Source organism: Capra hircus, chromosome 5, assembly GCF_001704415.2.
Source record: "Capra hircus breed San Clemente chromosome 5, ASM170441v1, whole genome shotgun sequence".
NCBI classification, from domain to species: domain Eukaryota; kingdom Metazoa; phylum Chordata; class Mammalia; order Artiodactyla; family Bovidae; genus Capra; species Capra hircus.
In genome coordinates, this window is record NC_030812.1 from 117,327,713 (window position 1) to 117,351,329 (window position 23,617).

Sequence of the window (23,617 nt, forward strand, 5' to 3'; positions counted from 1 at the left end):
GAAAAACCCGGAGTGGGGGCCATGTGGGCTACACTGACTGGCCCACTCACTGCAGGCTCTGCCTTCCAGAACCAGCATCTGGAGGCCCTTTCCCCCGGGCGGCCAGCCTTGCCCACCGGGCCCAGCCTCCGTGGTCCCCGGTCATCAGTCCCGGGGCCTGTTTGCCGGGGCTGCAGCTTGAACACACCACACTCTTTTGCGCTCCTGCAGGTCGCAAGTGGACACGGGTCTCACTGAGCCGAGGTCAAGGTGCAGGCAGGGCTGGGTCCGCACAGAGGCCCCAGGAGGGCGTCTGTCCCTTGTGTTTCCCTAATTCCGTGGCTCATGTCCGCTTCCTTCCTCCAGCCCCCGAGCCCAGCATCACCTGACCTCCCCTCTCTGCAGTCAGGCTCCCTCTGCCCCCTTAGAGGGACCCTGTGATGCCACGGGCACCAGCGTTACGGCCACACTCAGGGCCTCCGCTCACATCTCCACCAGTTAAGGCAGTGCTCACCTGTGTGAGGCTCCAGGGTTGAGGGTGCGGGCCTCTCTGGGGCCATGTTTCTCCCAGCTACATGGGGTCGTTTGTAACCCCTTTTCTGCGTTCTGGGTCTTGCTGTCTGTGGGCCTGGAGCCCATCAGGCGGCTGTGACCTTAGCGAGGAGGCCCACAGCAGCAGACAGCCTATGCCCACCCTCATCACCCTAACCGCTAGGGGTCCGTTGCTTTTCCCCAAGGAGTCTGCTCCGACCGACAAGGCTGTGACCCCACATGGGCCCTGCGGGCTCACCAGGAGTGTGGGGTGGAGAAGTGGGGGTCTGCCCCACTCAGCGTGCAGGCCAGGAGACAGAGGACAGCACCTGCCGGACATGCCTGGAGCCCCCGCCGCCGGGTGAGGCCAGGCCGCTGGACTCCAGGCTCAGATGGCCCCTCCCATGGAGAGGTCACAGGGCGCCTGGGGGGCGTGTCCAGCTCTGACCTGCAGGCCTCGACCGACACCCTGTGGGGTCTGTCCCGATACGGGGAGTGGGCTGTGTGGCCACCAGTGTTCTCCCTGACTGCCTCGTCCCCCCGCCCCAGCTAAAGGGGGAGAGCTGGAAGGCGGGGTGACCGGGTGCACACCCACAACCACGGGAACCAATCCAGGTTCCGGGCGGCGGGGAGGATGTGGCGGTGGACAGGAGGGGCGGCGACTGGGGCAGCCAGATGGGACGGGTCAGTGAGCCGCTGGGGGCTTGCATATGATCAGAGGCTTTGCTGGGAAAGCCAAGATGATTCTTCCCTGGTGTGCTGACAGCAGTGGCCAGGGGCTGACCCACAGGGCAGGGTGAGCTCGTTCAAAGGCTCGTCTTTAAGCTGGGAGAAAGCGGGTGTCGTGCTCCGAGCCCTGAGGCTCGTCTCTCCATCAGCGTGGCCTGTCCCCTGATTACCCTGCCCTTCCTGACGAGTCCCCGATGGAGCAGCACCAGGCAGGGTCACTGGGGCAGGACAGGGCGGGGGCACTGACCGCCCAATGTAGCCAGGACCATCGGACTCTGCCTCTGCGGCCGGTGGTGGGACGGGGGGTCAGAGGTGAAAGGTCAAGTTGGCGCGGAGTGGCAGGTGTCGCGCCTGCCCGGCTGGCACGTGCTCTGCCATGTCTCTGGGCCATTACGGGTGTCTGGCAGCCTCTCCTCTGCAGGCTGGGGTCTGACTGCTGGCCCCTGGCATGGCCCCCTCTCCTCTGGGACCCCACACCACCAGGGTCGGGGTCTGGAGTTCCCGGGCCCATTCCTGTAACTGGAGACGTAAGGCCAGCCCCCCAGCCAGCGCCCCGGCACGCCCAGACCCTCTCCAAGGGCAGAACTGCCTCGTTACCCGGGTCTTCCCTCCTGTCGGGGATCTGCCCGGGCCCTGGTCTTCCTCGCCACCGCGTGCCAAGTGGTGACCCAGCCGGTGGTCAGCTCTGGCCCCGCTGGCCTCCTCGTCTGCCCTGGTTTCGTCCTCATGCAGGCACGGGCTGATGTCCGTGATCGCTCGAGGCTCCGAGTGCCCGTCAAGGCAGCCTGAACCTTTGTCCTGTAATCCATCCTGCCAGACACCCTCCTAGACGGATGTCGGCGGAGCCTGGTACAGCAGCTGGCGTGGGCTCCGGAGGCGGACGGGCAGGCGCTGCAGGGAGGACCCGGGCCAGCCGAGTCACCGCAGAGCCCTCGCCCCTCAGACTGGCCTTGACTGCCCTCTCCATGTGGACCACCCCCCCCCAAAACCTCCAGCAGGGTGCACAGCGCTCCTGGCCCTGAGAAGTGACCCCTGACCTGCAGTTTCGCATCACGTGCCTTTGGACCTCTCCGCCCATCCGGTGGCTGGGCTTGGGGTCTGGGTGGTGGCCTCCCTGCTTTGGGGACCATCCTGGGGACATCGAGGGGCTGGTGTCCAGCCATCCTGCCAGCTCTGGCTCAGGGACTAAACGACACCTGGCCAAGCTGACTCACTCGGCCAGAACATCGCAGCAGAGGCTACGGCCTTGAATGCCCAGAAGACAGTGACTGTCCACAGCCTGCACGATCCCGGGAACCAGGAGGCCTCTGGGGGGGGCCCTGGTCCACAGAAATGTTCCCCAACATCCCTTCCCCGAGCCCCAGGCACCCAGTCAGGGTCCCGTGGACGTCAGCGTGATGTCTGTGAGCGTGATGTCTGTGAGCTCTTGGTGCAGACAGGGAAGAGAACGGCAGGCACCGCCCAGCGGGGTCATCAGGGCTGGGCACAGCTCTCGCCCATCCAGCCCAGCACCGTGGCCGGCAGGGGCAAGGCTGGGCTCCTAGCCCCTGGGGCCCCGAGGGTGGTGGGCTTTCCCAGCCCCCGATCTTGGGGGCACGTTCAGCTGCCTGGATCACTTGGCCCCAGGGCCGTGAGCCCGGCAGGGTGGGCCCCTCCCAAGCAGGGCTCCCTCCTTGGGCTCAGCCTCCACGCCTGGCGGCTGTGGCTCATCCGCTGTCTCTGTCCCTGCAGTGGGGACCGGGTCCCTGCACAGACCCTCACCCTGCAGCTCACGGGGCGTCTGCACCCCGGGCTGGGCAAAGCTGCCTCCCGTGTCAGTGGCCACGATGGGGCTGAGAAGTGACCTGGCCTCTCCTGAGGTGCCTCTCACTCCCCCATCCCAAGGGGATTGTCCCAGGGGACCCCCAGCTGCAGGCAGAGGTGACAGTGTCCAGGGTAGGGTGGCCAGCTCTTTTCCTGGAGTAAGGTCCTGAGTGTCAGGGGAAAAATCCAGCCTGCAGAACTGCGGGTTAGCACAACCCTCCCACGTGCACCCTGACTGCGGCCGCCATCCAGGGGCCCCGGGAGGTGCTGCGGGAGGGCAGCCTGTCCCCAGGGGATGAGCACCCTTTCCTTGCGTCTCCCTCTGGCATCTGGTCTTTGTTAGAGACTGCGCTGCTGCCTGGCTCCCAGCAAAGCCTCTTGTTTCTTTCCGTCTCCACAGAAGCAGCCTGTCGCCCCTTGTACCCTTGGGCACACGCATGTGCACACACAGGCACTCTCATCCCTGAGCCCCCGAGGGCCTCAGCTCCATGCTGGGCTGGGGGTGGGGGGTTCAGGAACAGTGGCCGGGGGTCTCGGAGCAGCCTCTTGCAAGCCCCCCCGAGTGCCTCCGGTCTCTCGGAGCCTCTGTGCTGGGCCCATGTGCTGGTCCTTGCCCACCGTGTCCCTGCCCCTTGCCCTTCACGTGGGCCGCTTGCTTCCAGGGGTCCTGGCCTCTCAGTGCATGCTGCCTGCCAGCATCATCGGGGGGCAGTGGAGCCAGGGGTGAGGCAGCAGGGTTTGAGCGTTTTTCCATGAGGTTCTCCAGGAGTCGGTCAGGGACGAGATCTGAGACCCAGCCCAGCAGGGCAGATGGTCTCAGTGTAGGGTGAGGCCCACGCAAAAGCTGGGGTGAAGGCTAGTGGACAGAATCCAAGTCTGCAGATAACCAACTCCCAATGTGAAATCCAGTGGTGAAAAATAAGGGCTGGAGACCCCAGGGCAGCTGGCAGGGCAGCAGAGAGAGCTGGTACAGACGGCCGGAGGGTGTGTGCCCTTTGGGTGCACTGGGAATAAGTCAAAAAACCAGCCCTGTGGTCTCCCGCAGGCGCACAGAGGAGTGTGTGCTCACAGATCCCAAGCCAGCCCGTTCCCCTCGGGCTTTTCTACACTCCCTTGGTTTTATAGGTTGATGGCGTCTCTGAAAATACATTCAGGTGGCCCCGATCCCTGTGAAGATGGCTGCATTTGGGAATAGGGTCTTTGCATCTGTGGTCAAGCTAAGATGAGATTGTTAGTGAAGTAAAGTCGCTCAGTCGTGTCCGATTCTTTGCGACCCCGTGGATTGTAGCCTACCAGGCTCCTCCATCCATGGGATTTCCCAGGTAACAGTACTGGAGTGAGTTGCCATTTCCTTCTCCAGGGGATCTTCCCGACCCAGAGATTGAACCCAGGTCTCCCGCATCGCAGGCAGACGCTTTACCGTCAGAGCCACGAGGGAAGTCCTGACCTTGTTAAGCGAACCCTCTCCTAGTGCCCAGTGGCCTCATGAGTAGAGCAGGATGCAGGGAGGCCTTATGACATTGGGGCAGACGTGGGGCCTACGTGGCAGCGAGGCAAGGATGGCCCCGGGCCCCGGGGAGCAGCACGGTCCCCACCTCGCCAGGGCCGTCCTGCCGATGCCGCGGTTTCAGACGTGCAGCCCCAGGATGCCAGTGAAAACTCCGGGGGGGTTGGCCCCCAGCTTGTGACGGCTCTTTACGGCCCCAGACACGGACCACTGCCCACAGCCCTGCTCTCAGCCTCCTCTCTGCGTGGGTGCCTGTACGGAGGAGTTGGGGTGGGGCCGCTGGTGGCCTTGGCCTCCCCACCCCCAGCCCCATGGGCCGTGGTCCAAGGTCATGGCACCAGGTGGGGGTGATGGTCAGGCTGATGGCCACCCGGGGCTGGGCGCACGGATGTGGAAACCCTCTCCAGCCCCTGCCGGTGGTCTTGCCCGGCCACCCCCTTGCGGTGAGGGTCCAAGACCCGGAGGCGTGAGGTGCCCAGGGCAGGGGTTTCCTGCGCTGGACTGCCGAGGCCAGACCCTGGTCAGGTCACAGCTTGGGTGGCAGGTGTGTGGCTGGTCGGGTGGTTGCTCCGTTAGTTAGCGACCAGGGCTCGGGACCCCAGGAGATGCGGGGCTCTGCCAGCCGCTGGCATCGGCCAGAGGTGGCTGGGGCCCGGCTGGGCCGCAGTGAGGGCCGGGGACAGCAGAGCAGCCCCGAGGAGCTTAAGTAACAGCTGGACAGAGCCCGCGCCACAGCCGACTGCATAGGGTGGTGCGGGGCCGGCCCGCGAACCTGCGTCTTCGCGTGAGCCCCCGAGACCACGCCCTGCAGGCTGTGCCCCGCCTGTCACCAGACTCGGCCTCCTCATCCTCCCAGGAGCATCCCTTCTGCCTCCGTGGGTCTGCCGACTGCCGTCCACATCTGTCTGTCTGGTTTCACCCCAGTCCTGGTGTTGTCTATAATTTTGTAGGTAACTAGCTCAAGCAGGTTAGACCTGCCGCTGCAGCCTCAGCCTCAGGAGGCTGTGCAGTGTCGGCCTGAGAAGCGGGGGGGTCCCAACAGCCTGGGAGGAGGTGCCCAGGGCCCTGCGTCCCTCCCCCTGTGCCTGTGTGTCCCCGTGAGCTGCCCACCATGGGCCCCGGTGGCTGGCTTGCGGTCACTGCACACAGCCCCCCTCAAGCCCAGGGCCGGGCAATGCAGATGGCCCTGGGCCTCCTGAGTGTGAGGTCACACCCAGGTGCAGCTCCCCCCGGCCAGGGCAGCTCTGGGCTGACAGAGCTGGTGGCTGCTCTGGGCACTCTGTCCTGCCAGCTCGTGTGATGCTGCCTGGGACCCGGCCCCAGGCTTGGCTGCGGACCTGGAGGTGACCTCAGGGACAAAAAGGCAGGATGGGTCAGTGCAGTGGTCTGCTTGGAGGAAGGGACCAGAGGTGACGCAGTGCATCAGAAGGGCCCCTGGGGCTGGAGGCCACCAGCTGGTCCCCTGCAGAGTGGACTCTGCCACCCCTGCCCCTGCAGGTGGGGCCCCTCTCCTGGGTGTCACCTCCCTGTGGTTCCCTTGTGAGCTACCGCGTGCACCCCGACCCATCTCCCTACCGAGCTCGTGGGGCAGACTGGGATCTGCAGGGCGCCGTGTCCCCCAGCTGGGAGGGCCCCTCGCTGCGTCCTGCCCGCTTTCTCCCACAGTGGTCCCAGGGCCACGCGGGAGGCGGCATACAGTAGGTGCTTATTGTTTGCTGAGGGAATGAGAGTGAGGCAGAGAGTGAGTGGACGCCCTGGTGGAGGCTATGGCCACGTGTCGGGGCGGGATTGGCCCACGGTGAGGAGGGGTCACCAGGAGTTCTGTGGTGCCTGGGGTGCGGCCTCCGTGGGGTGGTGGGGCGAGCGGCTGGGCCACCCCATCCAGTGTGACCGCTCAGAGCATCGTGGTTTATGGGGGCGGGCCCTGCGGCCGGGATACTAGCCACGCCGGCTTCTCAGGGCGATGCCTGCTCTCCCTGGTGAGGGTGTGTGTGGGCACGCGCACGTCTGTGTGGCTCAGGGTCTGTGAGCCTCTCGCCCCTGGCGTGTTCACACCCCAGTCCTATATACATGTGAGCTGTCCTCCGTGTGCACGCGCCAGGCGTGTGGAGTGCGTGTGTTTGCACCTGCTGTGTAACTATGTGTGTCTGTGCAGTTCACGAGCACGCGCGTGAATAGGTGTGTGCCCACCAAGGGCGGAGAGGGGACCCTGGGCGGCCTGGCCTGGAGGTTAGCACGTGCGGCCCGCTCTCCCCGATGGAGTGGCAGCCGGCGCAGCCCCCAGAGGTCCTGGGAGAGGGTCTGGGCTGGATCCCCCGCTCCAGGTCAGCCTGGGCCCCCATCACTGAGCTCCTCCCAGCCCTGCTCCTGACTCGGGAGCTGGGGTCAGTCCCTTCCCTCCTTCCTTTCTGGCTGGGACCAAGACTGGCCACAGTTAATGTCTTGTCGCTAGGGCAGGGCCTCCAGTGCCCCGCCGCGTGAACGGTTAAGGCACTGGGGTTCCCTGTGCGCACGTCGGCGTTCACAGGGCCGGGCTCATGGCATCGCTGGCAGCGGTTCGGACGTCCCTCAGGGAGCGGGCTCCGTCCCCACGCTGCGCTGGTTCCTCTTCATGGGGTGGGCTCAGTGTGGCGGGCACCGTGTGGGCACCACGTGGGCACCGTGTGGGCTGGTACCTGGGGCGCGTCCGCTCAGCTCGCCTGTGCGTCTCTTGCAGGTCAGCTGGCCGCCGGCACCTGTGAGATTGTGACGCTGGACCGAGACAGCAGCCAGCCGCGGAGGACGATCGCCCGGCAGACGGCCCGCTGTGCCTGCAGAAAGGGGCAGATCGCGGGCACCACCCGAGCCCGGCCCGCCTGCGTGGACGGTAAGAGCCCAGCGCCCCCCAGCGCCTGCCCCAAGGCCGTCCAGGACGTTCCGCCTGGGCCCCCTGCTCACTGGACAGGGCCCCCAGCAGGCGCCTTGGGCTGCCTGTGGGAGTGGAGGCTGGGGCACCTCGATCCCCACGTGGCCTGAGGGCGTTCCTTGGCTGGTCAGGCTGGCTGTGGGTGGAGCGGTCCGAGGTGCTGCCACGGGGTGAGGGGCCCAGATGCCCGTGAGGCTGCTGCCGCCCTCGGGCCTGGCAGGTGGCAGGTTCCCAGGATCCCGGGATAGCTGACGCGCTCTGGAGGTGGGCTGGCAGTTCCCCAGAGGCTGAGCCGTCGGGGGGACGAGACGTGTCCTATTAACATCCTTGCCTTGGGGACCATCCTCGGACTTCACAGAGAGAGGAGCCCCTCAGCTTCCATCAGGCACCAACATGGGTGCACCCCTGGTGCAGGGGATGCTGTGGGCACTGTGTGGGGCGCGGGGCGCTGACCCAGGGGGCCCAGCAGGAGGCCTGGGCATTCCAAGGCCGATGCAGTGGCCCAGAAGGGGTCTGGTGACGATACCAGCCGGAGGCGGGGCGGCGGGCGAGCTGGGAGAGCAGAGGCCGCAGTGGCCGTGGGAGCCAGGTGCCCCTCCCGCCCCGTGCCTCTGGCAGGGCAGACCCCCTCTTCTAGTGGGCTGGGGGCTCCTGGGGCCTGCTGCGTTGGTCTAGTTCTTTGGGATAGGTGGCTCTGCACAGGGTGTGGGGGCCTTGGTTCTGCAGGGAACTGGGGGAGACGCGGTCATGGCAGTCCGTGAGGCCGGCTCCAACATATCAGCCGGTCCATCCCGCGGGGCGGTGGGGTCACCCGGAGCTGGACTTGGATCTGGACTGTTCCAACTGAGCCCTGGCTCCCCTAGAGCCTCTGCGTGGGCTCTGGGGTCCCGGCCCCATGGTTTAGTCTGTTGCCTCCGCCCAGAGTGGTGCCCCCCACCCCCTGCTCTGACTCGGGGTGCAGGGAGGGCCCCTGGTTCAGTCTCCTGCCTCTGCCCGGAGGCCTCCTCTGCTCTGACCCAGGGCATGAGGAGGCCCACCGTGCCTGCAGGGGATGGTGGTGAAGGTGACGGAGAGGTGACGGGCATGCAGACACAGGCGAGCTCTGGGCACCGAGGCCAGGAATTCAGCAGCAGTGGGAGCAGGCCTGCATTGGGAAGGGCGATGTGTCATCCCAGTGGGGGGTGCTCTCTGAGGAGCTGGCGGGTCCCAGGGCAACCCCCACAGTGAGAAAGGCCCCCAAGGAAGAGATCAGCAGGGCCATGAGCCCCATGCTAGGGACGGGCCAACTCAGGAGCCCGCCAGGTCGGCAGCAGCCTCTCCAAGGACTTTCGGGGACCTGGCCAGGCGGCGACTCTGCTTGGGGCCTGGAGCCTGGAGCTGTGGCCCCACCGGGCCTCCAGCAGGACAGGGAAGCCCTGGGTGAGGGCTCACCGGTCCAGGCCCCGGTGCCTTTGGCTGCAGGGGCCTCACCCGCAGAGCCTGGGGTGTCCAGAAGCTCCCTGGGGGCACGCGGGGCTCTGGGACCGCCCCCCAGCCCCAGCACCCACTCTGCTTCCCTCAGGCCCGTGGCCACGGCCGCTGGTCCAGAAGGGCCCCCTGGGCGTGTCTGGGGCGCCTGGAGGGTCAGGACCTGCCGTCTGGGGCTGGAGCAAGCAGCAGGGTGCTGCCGGGGCTGCTGGTGCCCTCCGAGGGTCTGGAGCTGGTTTGGTCTCTAAAAAGCCGGGTCTGTCTTTCTTGAGCGTCTACCCATCAGCGTCCCGTGGATGGGTTGTGACTGAGCAGCCGGGTGTTCGTGCGTGGTGCTTGCATCCTTGCCTTTGGGGCCCTTCTCCGAAACAATCACCAGGGCTCCTCCAGGAGGACAGGCCTGGCTTCCGCAAGGCTGCTGCGCCGACCCTGGGCCTGGCCAGGCCCTCGGGTCCCGGGTGGATCGCCGTGACCCCAGCGAGCTGGGCTAAGTCCCCGCATCCTGTGTGTCTGCAGCTCCTGTAACTCCAGGCGGCCAGAGCGCCTTCTAGTGCCTTCTGGCTGGTATTGATGGATTCTTCCCGGCCGGGAGGCAGGGACGGGCAGGCGCAGGCCTGGCAGGAGCTCACGGCCCCACTTCCTTCCCCTCTGCTCGTTAGCTCTGCGCGCCTACCGGGGAGTCGGGTCAGAACTGATTACTAATTGAATCCGGGTCTGCTCATCCGAAACCGCGTCCTCACTGGTCTCCGGCGAGCTCCCCTCGCCTCAGGAGCCGGGTCCCAGAGCCCCAAATTAAACCCGGCCGTTTGCAGGGGAGGCGACGCAAACCAGTTAGCTGGCATTTTTTCGCGCAGTGGGCATCTCCAGGCTGCCGTCTAATTTAATTTTGGCTTTTCTGTTTGCTTGCTCTGTGTGCATAATAAGTTTCCTCACCTGTGGATTGTGTCAGTGAAGAGGAAACTCTCTGCGTGTGTGTGTGTGTGTGTTGTGGGGGGTGGGATTGGAGTTTGGTGTGAGCGGGCTTGAACTGCGAGGGACGGCTTGTGCTGGCCCCACCCCCCGTGTTCAGTAACCACGGGGCCTTAAAGTACCAGAGCCCAGCTGCCTGCGTTCACTTACTTATTAGCATCATTCATTCACACACTCATTCAATCAGAGAAGGTGTTTGCTCCTGGCGGGAGGCGAGCTGGAAGGGAAGTCGTCTCTTAGGGTGTCCAGGACCTAGTACATGTGGTGCTGAGGGCTGGGGTCCAGGCTGTGGAACCCCAGAGTACAGCCATCTCTTTCTGTGTATGACCTTGGCAAAGCTGCGTCTCCGAGGGACCATTTGAGAGGGTATTGAAGAATGGATAGGAGCTCACCAGGAGAGCTTCTCTGTGAAAGGGGCCGGGGCGGGGGGGTGGGGGCGCTGGTGGTCAGACAGGAGCTCCTGGCCGTGTCTCAGAGCCTGAAGTGTGTCCCGACAAACTGAAGCCACCGCCCCCTCCCCGCCACCCTGAATGCAGGTGACCCAGGGCACCTGGCTGGGCTCTCTCCCACTCATGGGACCGTCAGAGAAAGAGGTTCTCACGCAAACAAACCCACCATCCCTGCCCAGATACAGAGCGGCAGCCCCCCTCTGGTGGGCTCCGCGTCCTGCTGCGCTGCTGGCCCCAGAGGCTCCGGGGGCCCCGCCCCGGCAGGTTCCCCGGTGGCCCCGATGCCCTGCAGCACCCCTGAGAGCACTGAGGCCGGGTCCCCAAGCCGCACCCCGCCCAGCACACAGCAGGCTGTCCGTCCACGAGCAGCCCGCCTCCCTGAACTGGCCTCTTTCCTCATAAAGAGAGGTCCTCCCCTGCTGGCTGAATTCTCCTGAAACTCTTCTGAAGGGAATGAAGCAGAGGAAGCACCGTGGTGCCCAGGCCGGGCACGCAGTGGGGAGAGCGGAGGTGCTTTCAGAAGCAGCGCTGCCTCAGCCGCCAGGGATGTGAGGCTAAGAGTCTCAGGCCAGGCCCAGCGGGGACCCCAGAGCCTTGTGGGCGGCAGTGGGCAGGCCTCGTGTGAGGGCCACTGTGGCCCTGGGCAGGAGGTCGTAGCCAGGGCTGGCGCGGCCTGGGGAGGGTCCCCAGCCAGGGTCTCCAAAGGCCCTGCAGGGCCCCTTGGCCAATGCTGCTGCCCACCGCCCCTGCCGGGAGCCCGCCTGTCCGCCAGGCACCACGCCCTGTGCTCCCGAGCAGGGTATGGACGCCTCCGGGTCACGTGCCTCAACGTTAGGGCCAGGCCACGTCGTGTGCCTTTCCTTCCCAGGGGGCCCGGGAGGCGGGGTCCAGGGCGTGGGCTGGAGAGCCGTGGCCCCGGGCCTCGTGCGCGCTCGCCTGCCGTGCCTACCTGTACCACCACGAGTCGGGGCAGAGCATCGCAGCTCCTCAGAGTGGGAGGGTGGGTGGGGCTCCGAGGCCCGTGCTCGGTGGCTGTGCCAGCTCGGCAACCACCTGTGCCCATTGGCACCCTTCCCAGCAGCTTAAAGGCACGAGGGTCCCGGACGTGGCCTTGAGGGACTCTGCACAGGAAGCGTGGAGTGGGGAGGAGAGCTTGGGAGGGGCCTGGGCACAGACGGCTGCTGTGGTTCGGGATCAAGTGAAGACCCAGAAGAGGCTCCAGGATGGAGCCCCAGGAGGCTCCTCATGGGCACACGCAAGGAGTCAAGGGCCCAGAAATGAGCCCTCCCGGCACTCCAGCTGATTTTCGACACGGGCGCCAAGACCGCTCAATGGGGAAAGAGAAGTCTTTTCAACTGGCGGCACCGGGACATCTGGATTTCCACGTGCAGAAGAATGAAGTCAGCTGCCCGCCCCACGCCACGTGTGCCAACGACCTCAAGGTGGATCACAGTCCTCAGCGTCCAAGGGCTAAGACGGCAGAACTTGTAGCGGGACGCTGAGTGGACTCTTTGTGACTTTGGGTTTTGCCAAAGATCCTCATGTACGACAGCAGCAGGACAAGCAGCAAGAGAAAGCGATTAGATGAGGCCTCGTCCAGGGGGAAAGTGCTGGGGCTTCAGAGGACGCCACTGAGAGAGTGAAAAGACAGCCCACAGAACGGGAGGAAACGTTTGCAAACTGTGGATCTCATAAGGGACTTTTATCCAGAACATGTAAAGAACTCCTACCACTCAAAAATGAGAAGACAGTTAACACAATTTTTTGAAAATTGTCAAAGGATCTGAGTAGACACTTCTTCAAAGAAGATGGACGTGAATAGCTAATAAGCCCCTGAAAAGACGCCAGCCACCGTGAGTCAGCAGGAACCTGCACGTCAAATGCACAATGAGACACCCCGCACACCCCACAGCGTGGCTGCAGTCGGGCCTCAGGTGATCGCAAGCGTTGCCAAGGATGTGGGTAATCAGAGCCTCATACGCCAGTGCCGGGAGGTGACGGGAAGCAGCTGCTTTGGAAGAATGGGCTTGATTAAACAAGAGCTGTCCTGTGAGCTGACAGCCCAACTCTCAGGGGAATCCCAGTTCTTTCTCCGGGAGGAATGAAAACACATCCGCTGTGTCAGCTGCAGCAGGCACACACCTTGACGGCTGTGAGTTGAGTTTTATTTGGGGCAAAATGAGGACCGCAGCCTGGGAGACAGCCCCTCAGCCAGCTTCCAGAAGCCGTTCGCTCCAGAGAGGTAGAGGGGAAGGCCAGGATTTGTGCGATTTTGGTGAAAGCAGAGCACGTGCGATCAAGCACGCATTTTACGGAAGGTTTCTGCTGGTCTTGAAGAGCAAGCATCACCAGGAAGGATTATAGTGCTTTTCTGAAAGAAAGTGGAAGTGAAGTCGCCCAGTCGTGTCCGACTCTTTGCAACCCCATGGACTAGTAGCCTACCAGGCTCCTGCCTCCATGGGATTCTCCAGGCAAGAGTACTGGAGTGGGTTGCCATTTCCTTCTCCAGGGGATCTTCCCAACCCAGGGATCGAACCCAGGTCTCCTGCATTGTAGGCAGACGCTTTACCCTCTGCGCCACCAGGGAAGCCCAAGGATATGCGAGACTTGGGCTCATAAAACCTCCTGAAAATGCCTGACTATCTGAAGACCGGTTCTGCCAGTTTTTTCCCAGGACACGGAGCACCCCTTTCCTGATCTCCACCCTGAGCTCATTCTGGGGGTTGTTGAAAGTCAGCAGCTGCAGCAGCTCATGATTTAATCCTTGTAGAGGCCGATGACAAATGCCAGTTTGCAGCCAGCGACTCAGAAGCTTGTCCACACTCATTCACAGCAGCCTTCACCATAACGGACAAAAGGCGGAAACAGCCTGTTAGTGGAGAAGCGGGTCAGCTGAGCACAGTGTGTCCATAGCCGGATGTTACTGAGCCATAGAGAAGAGTCAGGTGTGACACAGGCTTGGCGTGGACCAACCTGGAAAGCCCTGCTCAGCGAGGAAGCCAGACCCCAAGGGCACGTGGGGTGTGATTCCGCGCACGCGGAGTTTCCAGAACAGGCAGATTCGGAGTCAAGGGGCTGGTCCGTGGCTGCGGGGGGCTGGGGAGTGACGGGTGAGGGGATGGGGCTTCTTTGGGGGGGTTGGGGGTTAAAGTGAAAGTGTTAGTCGCTCAGTCGTGTCCGACTCTTTGCTACCCTATGGAGTCCATGACGTCCTGTGTCCTGTGGGATTCTCCAGGCAAGAATACTGCAGTGGGTTGCCATTCCCTTCTGCAGGGGATCTTCGACCCAGGGATCGAACGCGGATTGCAGCCAGACTCTTTCCTGTCTGAACCACTAAGGTTAAGACTGGCATGAGGGACACACAGCTCTGTGTGCTTTGGAGTCGTGAACTGTGAGCTGTGTGACTCCACCCGCCACACGTGAACAGATCAGATGAACAGGGTGAGCTGGGAGGGGGTGCCTGGCAGACTTGTACCACAGGGCGGCGCTGGCACCACCAACCCCCGAGAGGTGAGGGTCAGGGGTGCGGACGAGGGCTGCGCTGCAGCCCAGCTCCTTGGAGCTCAGGTCAGAGAAGGTCTGGCGGGGAGGCGAGTGTAGACCACCGTTCCTCAGACTGAAGGCAGGACCCAGCGTCTGTCTTGCAGGATGTGGTACAAAGCACGGAGCTGGGAAACAGACTTGCAGAGAGCGTGCAAGCACAGTGCTCTGTGTTAGGTTCAGCGGAGCCTGGGCCGCGCAGCCCCCCCCCCCCCCCCGCACCACCGTCGCTCCAGCCCACTGTGCGAAGAGCAGTGTGCTCAGCAGCCCCGCTCATGGCCCGAGAAGGGGCAGGAGGCCGGGACGGGGCTGAGACGCTGAGAAGCAAAACGGAAGCGCATGTGAGGTCACTCAGGCGCTGCTGAAGAAGAGGCGGAGCTGAGGAGGACAGAGAGGCTGGGAGTGGCTGGAAATCCCCAGGAGAGGGCTGGGAGCGGGGCCAGGGCGCCTCAGGGAGGACCCAGAGGCCCAGCGGGAGGCCCCTACTCGAGAGGCCCGACGGACCCTGGGTTCTCCATAAGGCCGGAGCCTTGGCGTTTCAGCACCCAGCCCTCTGGATCACCTCGCTTCTCCCCGGCGTCAGTGCAGGGGCGCTTGGGTGGGGCCCAGAGGCAGAGGCGTGAGATGAAAGGAGGGGGCAGTATGGGGCAGCACAAACCTGAGGGAGGCTGAACCGGGCAGATGTGGCAGGGAAAATCCAGGAAGGCTTCCTGGAGGAGCTGGGCCTGTGATCCAGGAAGGCGGCCACACTCCATGGCCCTGGAGGCCCTGTAACAGGAGGTGTCCATGAGTGGCCACCCCACATCCATGTCCATCCCTGTGCAGACCCAGGACCCGCTCTCTCTGAAGGGGACGTGCAGAGTGGACAGCAGCCCCCAGTTTTGGGGGGAAAGCTGTCATGTCTTATAATACTGAGATAAGTGAGTTCTGGTGTGCGTTTCAAGCCCTGCCTGTGCATCCTGGGCCGCTGTGTGGCCTCCAGCTGGCTCAGCTGTCTGAGCTGTGGGCAGACAGACAGCAGAGGTGATCGGAGGCCCAGCCCCGCGCTTCCTCACCTGGGTCACTTGCCCTCTGGAGCCTGCAAGCCCCACCCCGCGCTGCGCCCAGCAGGCTGCAGCGACCCTCGAGGGCCGTGTGCTACATATTCAGAAGTATTGTGAGCTGACTGCCCTGCACAGCCATTATCACAAAGATAGTTACTTAAATTTACCTGTACATAAATGATACTAAAAAGAGAGATACCAAAGAAAGATATTCACCTTAAGACTCTAAAAAAGAGCAATCTAAACCCAAATCAAGTAGAAGGAAGAAAATAATAAAAATTAGAACGGAAACAAATGAAACAGGATAGAAACAAACCAGTGCACACTCAGTTCAGTTCACTTCAGTTCAGCTCAGTCGCTCAGTCGTGTCCGACTCCTTGCAACCCCTTTGCAGCACGCCAGGCCTCCCTGTCCATCACCAACTCCCGGAGTTCACTCAGACTCACGTCCATCGAGTCCGTGATGCCATCCAGCCATCTCATCCTCTGTCGTCCCCTTCTTCTCCTGCCCCCAATCCTGCCCAGGATCAGAGTCTTCTCCAATGAGTCAACTCTTCTCATGAGGTGGCCAAAGTACTGGAGTTTCAGCTTTAGCATCATTCCTTCCAAAGAAATCCCAGGGCAGATCTCCTTCAGAATGGACTGGTTGGATCTCCTTGTAGTCCAAGGGACTCTCAAGAGTCTTCTCCAACACCACAGTTCAAAAGCATCAACTCTTCGGCGCTCAGCTTTCTTCACAGTCCAACTCTCACATCCATACCTGACTACTGGAAAAACTGTAGCCTTGACTAGACGGACCTTAGTCGGCAAAGTAATGTCTCTGCTTTTGAATATACTGTCTAGGTTGGTCATAACTTTTCTTCCAAGGAGTAAGCGTCTTTTAATTTCATGGCTGCAGTCACCATCTGCAGTGATTTTGGAGCCCCCCAAAATAACGTCTGACACTGTTTCCACTGTTTCCCCATCTATTTCCCATGAAGTGATGGGACCGGATGCCATGATCTTTGTTTTCTGAATGTTGAGCTTTAAGCCAACTTTTTCACTCTCCTCTTTCACTTTCATCAAGAGGCTTTTTAGTTCCTCTTCACTTTCTGCCATAAGGGTAGTGTCATTTGCATATCTGAGGTTATTGATATTTCTCCTGGCAATCTTGATTCCAGCTTGTGCTTCTTCCAGCCCAGCGTTTCTCATGATGTACTCTGCATAGAAGTTAAATAAGCAAGGTGACAATATACAGCCTTGACGTACTCCTTTTCCTATTTGGAACCAGTCTGTTGTTCCATGTCCAGTTCTAACTGTTGCTTCCTGACCTGCATACAGATTTCTCAAGAGGCAGGTCAGGTGGTCTGGTATTCCCATCTCTTTCAGAATTTTCCACAGTTTATTGTGATCCACACAGTCAGAGGCTTTGGCATAGTCAATAAAGCAGAAATAGATATTTTTCTGGAACTCTCTTGCTTTTTCCATGATCCAGCGGATGTTGGCAATTTGATCTCTGGTTCCTCTGCCTTTTCTAAAACCAGCTTGAACATCAGGGAGTTCACGGTTCACATATTGCTGAAGCCTGGCTTGGATATTTTGAGCATTACCTTACTAGCGTGTGAGATGAGTGCAATTGTGCGGTAGTTTGAGCATTCTTTGGCATTGCCTTTCTTTGGGATTAGAATGAAAACTGACCTTTTCCAGTCCTGTGGCCACTGCTGAGTTTTCCAAATTTGCTGGCATATTGAGTGCAGCACTTTCACAGCATCATCTTTCAGGATTTGAAATTGCTCAGCTGGAATTCCATCACCTCCACTAGCTTTGTTCATAGTGATGCTTTCTAAGGCCCACTTGACTTCACATTCCAGGGTGTCTGGCTCTAGGTGAGTGATCACACCATTGTGATTATCTTGGTCATGAAGATCTTTTTTGTACAGTTCTTCTGTGTATTCTTGCCACCTCTTCTTAATATCTTTTGCTTCTGTTAGGTCCATACCATTTCTGTCCTTTATCGAGCCCATCTTGGCATGAAATGTTCTCTTGGTATCTCTAATTTTCTTGATGAGATCTCTAGTCTTTCCCATTCTGTTGTTTTCCTCTATTTCTTTGCATTGATCACTGAGGAAGGCTTTCTTATCTCTTCTTGCTATTCCTTGGAACTCTGCATTCAGATGCTTATATCTTTCCTTTTCTCCTTTGCTTTTCGCTTCTCTTCTTTTCACAGCTATTTGTAAGGCCTCCCCAGACAGCCATTTTGCTTTTTTGCATTTCTTTCCCATGGGGATGGTCTGGATCCCTGTCTCCTGTACAGTGTCACGAACCTCCGTCCAGAGTTCATCAGGCACTCTATCTATCAGATCTAGTCCCTTAAATCTATTTCTCACTTCCACTGTATAATCATAAGGGATTTGATTTAGGTCATACCTGAATGGTCTAGCAGTTTTCCCTACTTTCTTCAATTTGAGTCTGAATTTGGTAATAAGGAGTTCATGATCTGAGCCACAGTCAGCTCCCAGTCTTGTTTTTGCTGACTGTATAGAGCTTCTCCATCTTTGGCTGCAGAGAATATAATCAGTCTGATTTCGGTGTTGACCATCTGGTGATGTCCATGTGTAGAGTCTTCTCTTGTGTTGTTGGAAGAGGGTGTTTGCTATGACCAGTGCATTTTTTTGGCAAAACTCTACTAGCCTTTGCCCTGCTTCATTCTGCATTCCAAGGCCAAATTTGCCTGTTACTCCAGGTGTTTCTTGACTTCCTACTTTTGCATTCCAGTCCCCTGTAATGAAAAGGACATCTTTTTTGGGTGTTAGTTCTAAAAGGTCTTGTAGGTCTTAATAGAACCGTTCAACTTCAGCTTCTTCAGTGTTACTGGTTGGGGCATAGACTTGGATTACTGTGATATTGAATGGTTTGCTTGGAAACGAACAGAGATCATTCTGTCGTTTTTGAGACTGCATCCAAGTACTGCATTTCGGACTCGTTTGTTGACCATGATGGCTGCTCCATTTCTTCTGAGGGATTCCTGCCTGCAGTAGTAGATATAATGGTCATCTGAGTTAAATTCACCCATTCCAGTCCATTTTAGTTCACTGATTCCTAGAATGTTGACGTTCACTCTTGCCATCTCCTATTTGACCACTTCCAATTTGCCTTGATTCATGGACCTGACATTCCAGGTTCCTATGCAATGTTGCTCTTTATAGTATTGGACCTTGCTTCTATCACCAGTCACTTCCACAGCTGGGTATTGTTTTTGCTTTGTCTCCATCCCTTCATTCTTTCTGGCGTTATTTCTCCACTGATCTCCAGTAGCATATTGGGCACCTAATGACCTGGGGAGTTCCTCTTTCAGTATCCTATCATTTTGCCTTTTCACACTGTTCATGGGGTTCTCCAGGCAAGAATACTGAAGTGGTTTGCCATTCCCTTCTCCAGTGGACCACATTCTGTCAGCTGGACATCAAGTAAACTAAAGTTAATTATTTGAAAGATAAACAAAAATATCAAAATTTTATTTTTAAGTAGTCTGATCAGAGAGAGAAAAAGGCTTAAATTACAAAATGAGAAACAAATTAACAGCTGGCTGCCGACACATTAGGAAGCTCGGATGCAATGGACACCTTCCTGGAAAGACAAAAACTGACTCAAGAGGAAATGGAAAGTCTGTGTAGACCCATGAGAAGTCAGGATAATGAGGTGGCCATCTAATAACGCCTCAGCAAGGAAAGCCCAGGATCAGATGGTTCCACTGCTGAATTCTACCTGATTCAGAGAAGAATTAATGTCAATTCTTCTCAAACTCTTCCAACAAAAATATAAGAGTCAGCATTTCTTGACTTGCTGCGTGAAGCTGGGTTTACTCTGAAAGCAGAAGTATGAGGGAAGACATGACAAGAAAACTGCAGAGGGCTTCTCAGGTGGCTCAGTGGTGAGGAATCTGCTTGTCCAAAGCGGAGACTTGGATTCAGTCCCTGGGTCAGGAAGATCCCCTGGAGCAGGAAATGACGACCCGCTCCAATATTCTTGCCTGGGAAATTCCAGACAGAGAAGCCTGGCTGGCTACAGTCCATGGAGTCACAAAGAGCTGGACACAACCGAGTGACTAAATAACAGACCTTATAAACATAAACACAGAAACCCTCCACAAAAGACTGAGTCCAGGAGCATGGGAAAAGGATTTCACGTCATGACCAAGTGAGACTTATCTCAAGGGTGCAAGCATGGCTCTACGTGAGAAAACCAGCAGCTGTGATATTTGTGGGGTTTTTTGGTGTAACTTTATTTCATGTTCAAAACATGAAAATTTCTGATCTTTGGTATTCATAAAATAAAGATCAAAAGTCCCATCTCGTGCCAATAGTCGCAGAAAAAGCGCTTCACAAAATCCAACATCCTTTCCGTATTTTTATCCTGAAGCAAACTGGAAACGAAAGGGAACTTCTCACGTGACAAAGGGCACCTGTGAGAAGCCGTCAGGTGGCTTCACATTCAGCGGGAAGACTGGGTGCATTTGCCCTCGAATCAGGAGCAAGACTAGGATGTCTGCTCTGTCCGTTGTGTCCAGCTTTGCCCTGCAGGCCTCACAGGCGTGGTTGGACAAGAAACGTAAGGAAAAGTCACTCTGATTGGAAAGGAAGAAGCAAAGCTGTCTATTCACAGGCCACATGATGTTTTACAGAGAAAATCTGAAGGAATCCACACACGCACATTTAAAAGTAATAAAAGAGTTTGGCGTGCTCTCAGGATACAAGGGAGTATGTCTGCAATGGTAGTGAACACTCTGAAAATGATCTCAGGGAAACAGCTCCATTTACGGGAGCTTCAGAAAGAATGAAATACTCAAAAATAAATTCAACGGAAGTGCCAGACTCTTGCGCCGAAAGCTATAAAACAGAAAGCTAATAACGCCACCTCCCTCATCTTATACATTTTCATCAGCGTTTGCAGATAATCAGCACGTAGAGAAGAAAGATCTTTGCAACATCTTGGAGGAAATTCTCTCCAGGAGCAGGCGACACTGTGACCAGGGAATAGTGGGAGCCCTCGTGCTCTGATTGCTGGCACACTTGCCATATTATTCAGGAAACAGCACCGGGGTGGGGTCTGCACCAGGCAACAGACAGATCTGCAGGCCGCCTCCGTCCTGCTCTGCTCCTGCAGCTCAGGGTCATCACAGACCCTCATCCTCACGGAGGGAGACGGGGGCAGGAGAGCCTGCTACCCTGAGCTCACCCAGGTCCCTAGGGAGCCCCTCGGCCCTGCCCAGGATGCTGGGGGCAGGCCCACCGCCCTGAGATGGCTGAGTGTCTGTCTCCCCCGGGGAAGGAGGGTGACATGAGTCCTCAGCTCTGGAGCCCCCGACTCTGGGTGGACTTTAGATCTAGATGGTTTTCAGCACCCCCAAAGCAAAGCTACAGTTGATGTGGAGGTCACAGAGCTTTGTAAGTAGTTTCTCAGGCCAGCATGCCCGGGCCTCCCAAGGGCATCAGGTCCTTGCTGATAGCTTTAAATGAATCACTGGTTTTATTTCCACAAACACCCGTGGAGAGAAGCAATGTCCTCCGCCCACCTCTAAAGACTGAAGACTGGGCCATCTGGGGGATGGAGTTTGCCCTGCTTGGTAAGCCGTATCACAGGGGCCCCAGGGTTTCAGAGCCACTGAGAAAGTCGCAGTTTCCTCTGGGAAACACTCCAGCAGGGCTGAGCTGGTCCAGACCTGGCTGCAGAATAAGAATGGCCCAGGCTGGCGGCCTCATCGAGGACCCGGGGAGACGGAACCAAGGGTCCTGACCTACCCTGAGACGCCTGGAGGAGGCACAAGACCCCAGGGGAGGGAACCAGGGACTCGGGCTGCAGCGACCAGGGACAGCTCCCTGGAAGAGGTGGCACCTGCACTCATCACGGGGCTGCAGGTGTGGGGAGCAGGTGGGTGTCTGTGGGAAGCACATCCAGGGTGCTTGCTGGCCGCCAGACCGTGACTGCTGTCGGGAACAGTCTCAGGGAGCCATGCCCTGCAGAGCCTGTGGCTGAGGGTCCCCCTTCCTGGTGTGGTGGCTGCAGAGGAACGAGGCGGTGGCCCCTGCCTTCTGTCCACGCCTTGCCCATGTGTCCGGGTGCCCAGCAGAGGGCCACACCAGTGCTCAGCCTGGTGACCAGGGCTGTCCTCAGCCTCGGTCCATCACCCAGTCCTGGGCCCCTGTGTGGGGGTACCCCAGGCACCGTGAGGCCCTGCCTGGGGTTGACCTTAAGGGGACGCAGAGTGGACGCAGAGTGGACACAGCCCAGTCTGCCATCCTAGTCGCATCCAGGCTGAGTCCGAGGGTGGGTTGTGGGAGCTGGACTCGGAGAGTCCCACCCCTCCCAGGGAGGCCAGCCCTTTCTCTGGGAGCCCAGCTTCCGTAGAGCAGTGGGCCCAGGCGCCGTTCTAGTTACAGGGCAGGGCCTGGCCAAGAAGTGCAGTTATAGGGGGCCCCTTCTGGGAGGGAAGCGGGCCTGCCCCCCAGCGGCCTGGGCAGAGCCTGGGGACTCCCTGGGGACCTGGGCTGGTGTCACAGGGATCTCAGTGTGGAGAGGCGTCCGTGCTGACCGAGGAGGACTTGGGCTTGGCCTGAGCTCTGTCCTCCTCCCCTTGGCCGGTGTGGCCCACCTTCGGGCAGGGGAGCAGGTGGTCTACAGGGCCTGGAGGCAGGCTCAGGGGGCTCCCCTGGCTGGCGGGAAGGAGCACGAGGTCAGCAGGGAGGCGGCTCAAGACGGGGATCCGGCCGCGGGCCAGTGGCCTGACTCCCACTGCCACTCAGGTGGTGACTGCCACTCAGAGCCCCGGCGCAGAGGGCTCGGGGGTCAGCATCCCCTTCCTGCCCTCTGCGGCTGGGGGGTGCAGGAAGGAGGCCCCTCATAAGGGGGCCACAGAGGTGAGTAACGTTCTCCCTTTAACTGTCCAGTCGCCAGGCAGGACCAGGCACAGTCGGCCTGTCTGATGGGCGAGAAGGGCCCGGGGCCCAGGGGTCGGAGGGGCCTCGGGAGGGACGTGGGCCTCAGGGCCAGGCGCCAGGCTGGCGGCTCTCTGCACCAGCCGGGGGGCCCTTCCCTGTGCTCCAGCTGCACTTGGGCATTACAGTGACCTTGCTGAGTGTCCTCAGCCGACACTCAGCAGCTGAGCTGACTCAGATTTCATCCGGAACTGGGGAGGACACGACACTCACTTGCTGGGTCCACAGCCCGGGGGACGGGCTGCCGCCCCTGAGCGTCAGAGCCACCAGCCCCCCAGGGGCTTAAGTGCCCAACTCCTCACAGGTCCTGAGCCCAGCTGCCCGTTTGACCGTGACCCTCACCTCCACCCTGAGCACCAGGTCCCTCCCGGGTGGTCCTGTGGCAACAGCTGGCCTGGCAGTCAGAGTTCCCCAGGGGCAGCAAACCAGATATGCAGGTGTGTGTGCAGAGATGCTTCTCCTTTACCTGTGAGTGCACCTGGGGAGCCTGAATAGTGGACGGTGTGTCCCAGGGCCAGGGAGAAGTGAACTGGGCCCCTTCCCCTGTGAGGCCTCCTCTCCAGCACCAGGCGACCTAGGGAATCTGTGTCTGTACAGTTACAGACCCATAAATATGCCCAGGTAACACGTTCAGAAAAGATTCCGTGACCTTGCGTAGGATTTGGAATTCCCAAACCAGTGTTCATTCTTTTAAATAAAAACACTCTGAGACGAACACACACAGAGGCTTGCACACAACTGGCCGGCCGGGACTGGGTGCTTCTCCCCAAGCCGCGATCTTTCCCTCCACCTCTCATCCCTATCGTCCTGTCCTCGAGAGCCTCCCATAAAGAGAACCAGACAGAAAGTAGACCTTTGTGTGCGGCTTCGTTCACGCACCGTGTCTGTGAGATCGACCGTGTTGTGTGGAGGGATATTTTGTTATTTTACAGCTGTGTGGAATTCCATTGCATCATTGCCCCATAATTTGTCTGTTTCAAAGAAGACAGGTGCTTGGGTTATTTTGAGTTTTTCGTCAGTGTTAGTACAGCAGCTGTGAACACATGCGTGTGTCTTGGTAAATGTGCACGCTCATATACTGTGGGCATATGTATCCAGTGTATGTACCCAGACGTGGCAGGGGCGCCGGTCAGTTATGGGAGGGACAGCCGGAGTGTTTCTCCAAGGGCGTGCACCATTGGGCCCGCCTCCACCCACATAGTCAAGCCGCATTTGCCCTGTGTCCTCGTCAGCACTTGTTACTGTGGGTCTTTTTACTTTAGCCATCCTCCGGGGTGTAGGCGGTATCTCGCTTTGGAGTTGACGTGCGTCTCTCTGCTGAGCGGTGACGGTGAGCGTGATTCCTCAGGCTCGCTGAGCAGCTGGAGAGCATCTTATTTGGCGATTCTCAGCAGCTCTTTCTTCGGTCTGCATCCGACTCCTGCCTTGGGGCTTGTCCTGCTAACATCTTCTCCCAGCCTGGTGTGGTCAGCTGGCTTCCCGTGTGTCCACCCACCACGAGGATGGGGGTCTGTGGTGTCTCTGAGCTGCAGGGGGCGGGCAGATCTGGTGATTAGCACAGACCCCCACCCAGGACTGCTCCCTGCGTAATGTCACAGGTGTCCAGCAATCGGAGCACGAGGGCTCCCAGCCAGTTTCTGGATGAACAGAAATTCCTGTTTTCAGCAGGTCTGTTTTACCAGGCTCTCCTCTTAGGCCACGTGCTCTGCAGGTCGGGGGCTGGTG

General features: G+C 59.2%; 1 protein-coding gene across 2 annotated transcripts in view; it reads left to right on the forward strand.

Moving 5' to 3' along the window:
• The window catches only part of FAM19A5 (family with sequence similarity 19 member A5, C-C motif chemokine like), a 179,846-nt gene that overhangs the window by 103,934 nt on the left and 52,295 nt on the right, over window positions 1-23,617 (forward strand). For both annotated transcript variants that reach the window (XM_018048922.1, XM_018048923.1), the window contains exon 2: window positions 7,266-7,415. In XM_018048922.1, the coding sequence (XP_017904411.1) occupies window positions 7,266-7,415 (150 nt within the window). The remainder of the gene's footprint in view (window positions 1-7,265; window positions 7,416-23,617) is intronic.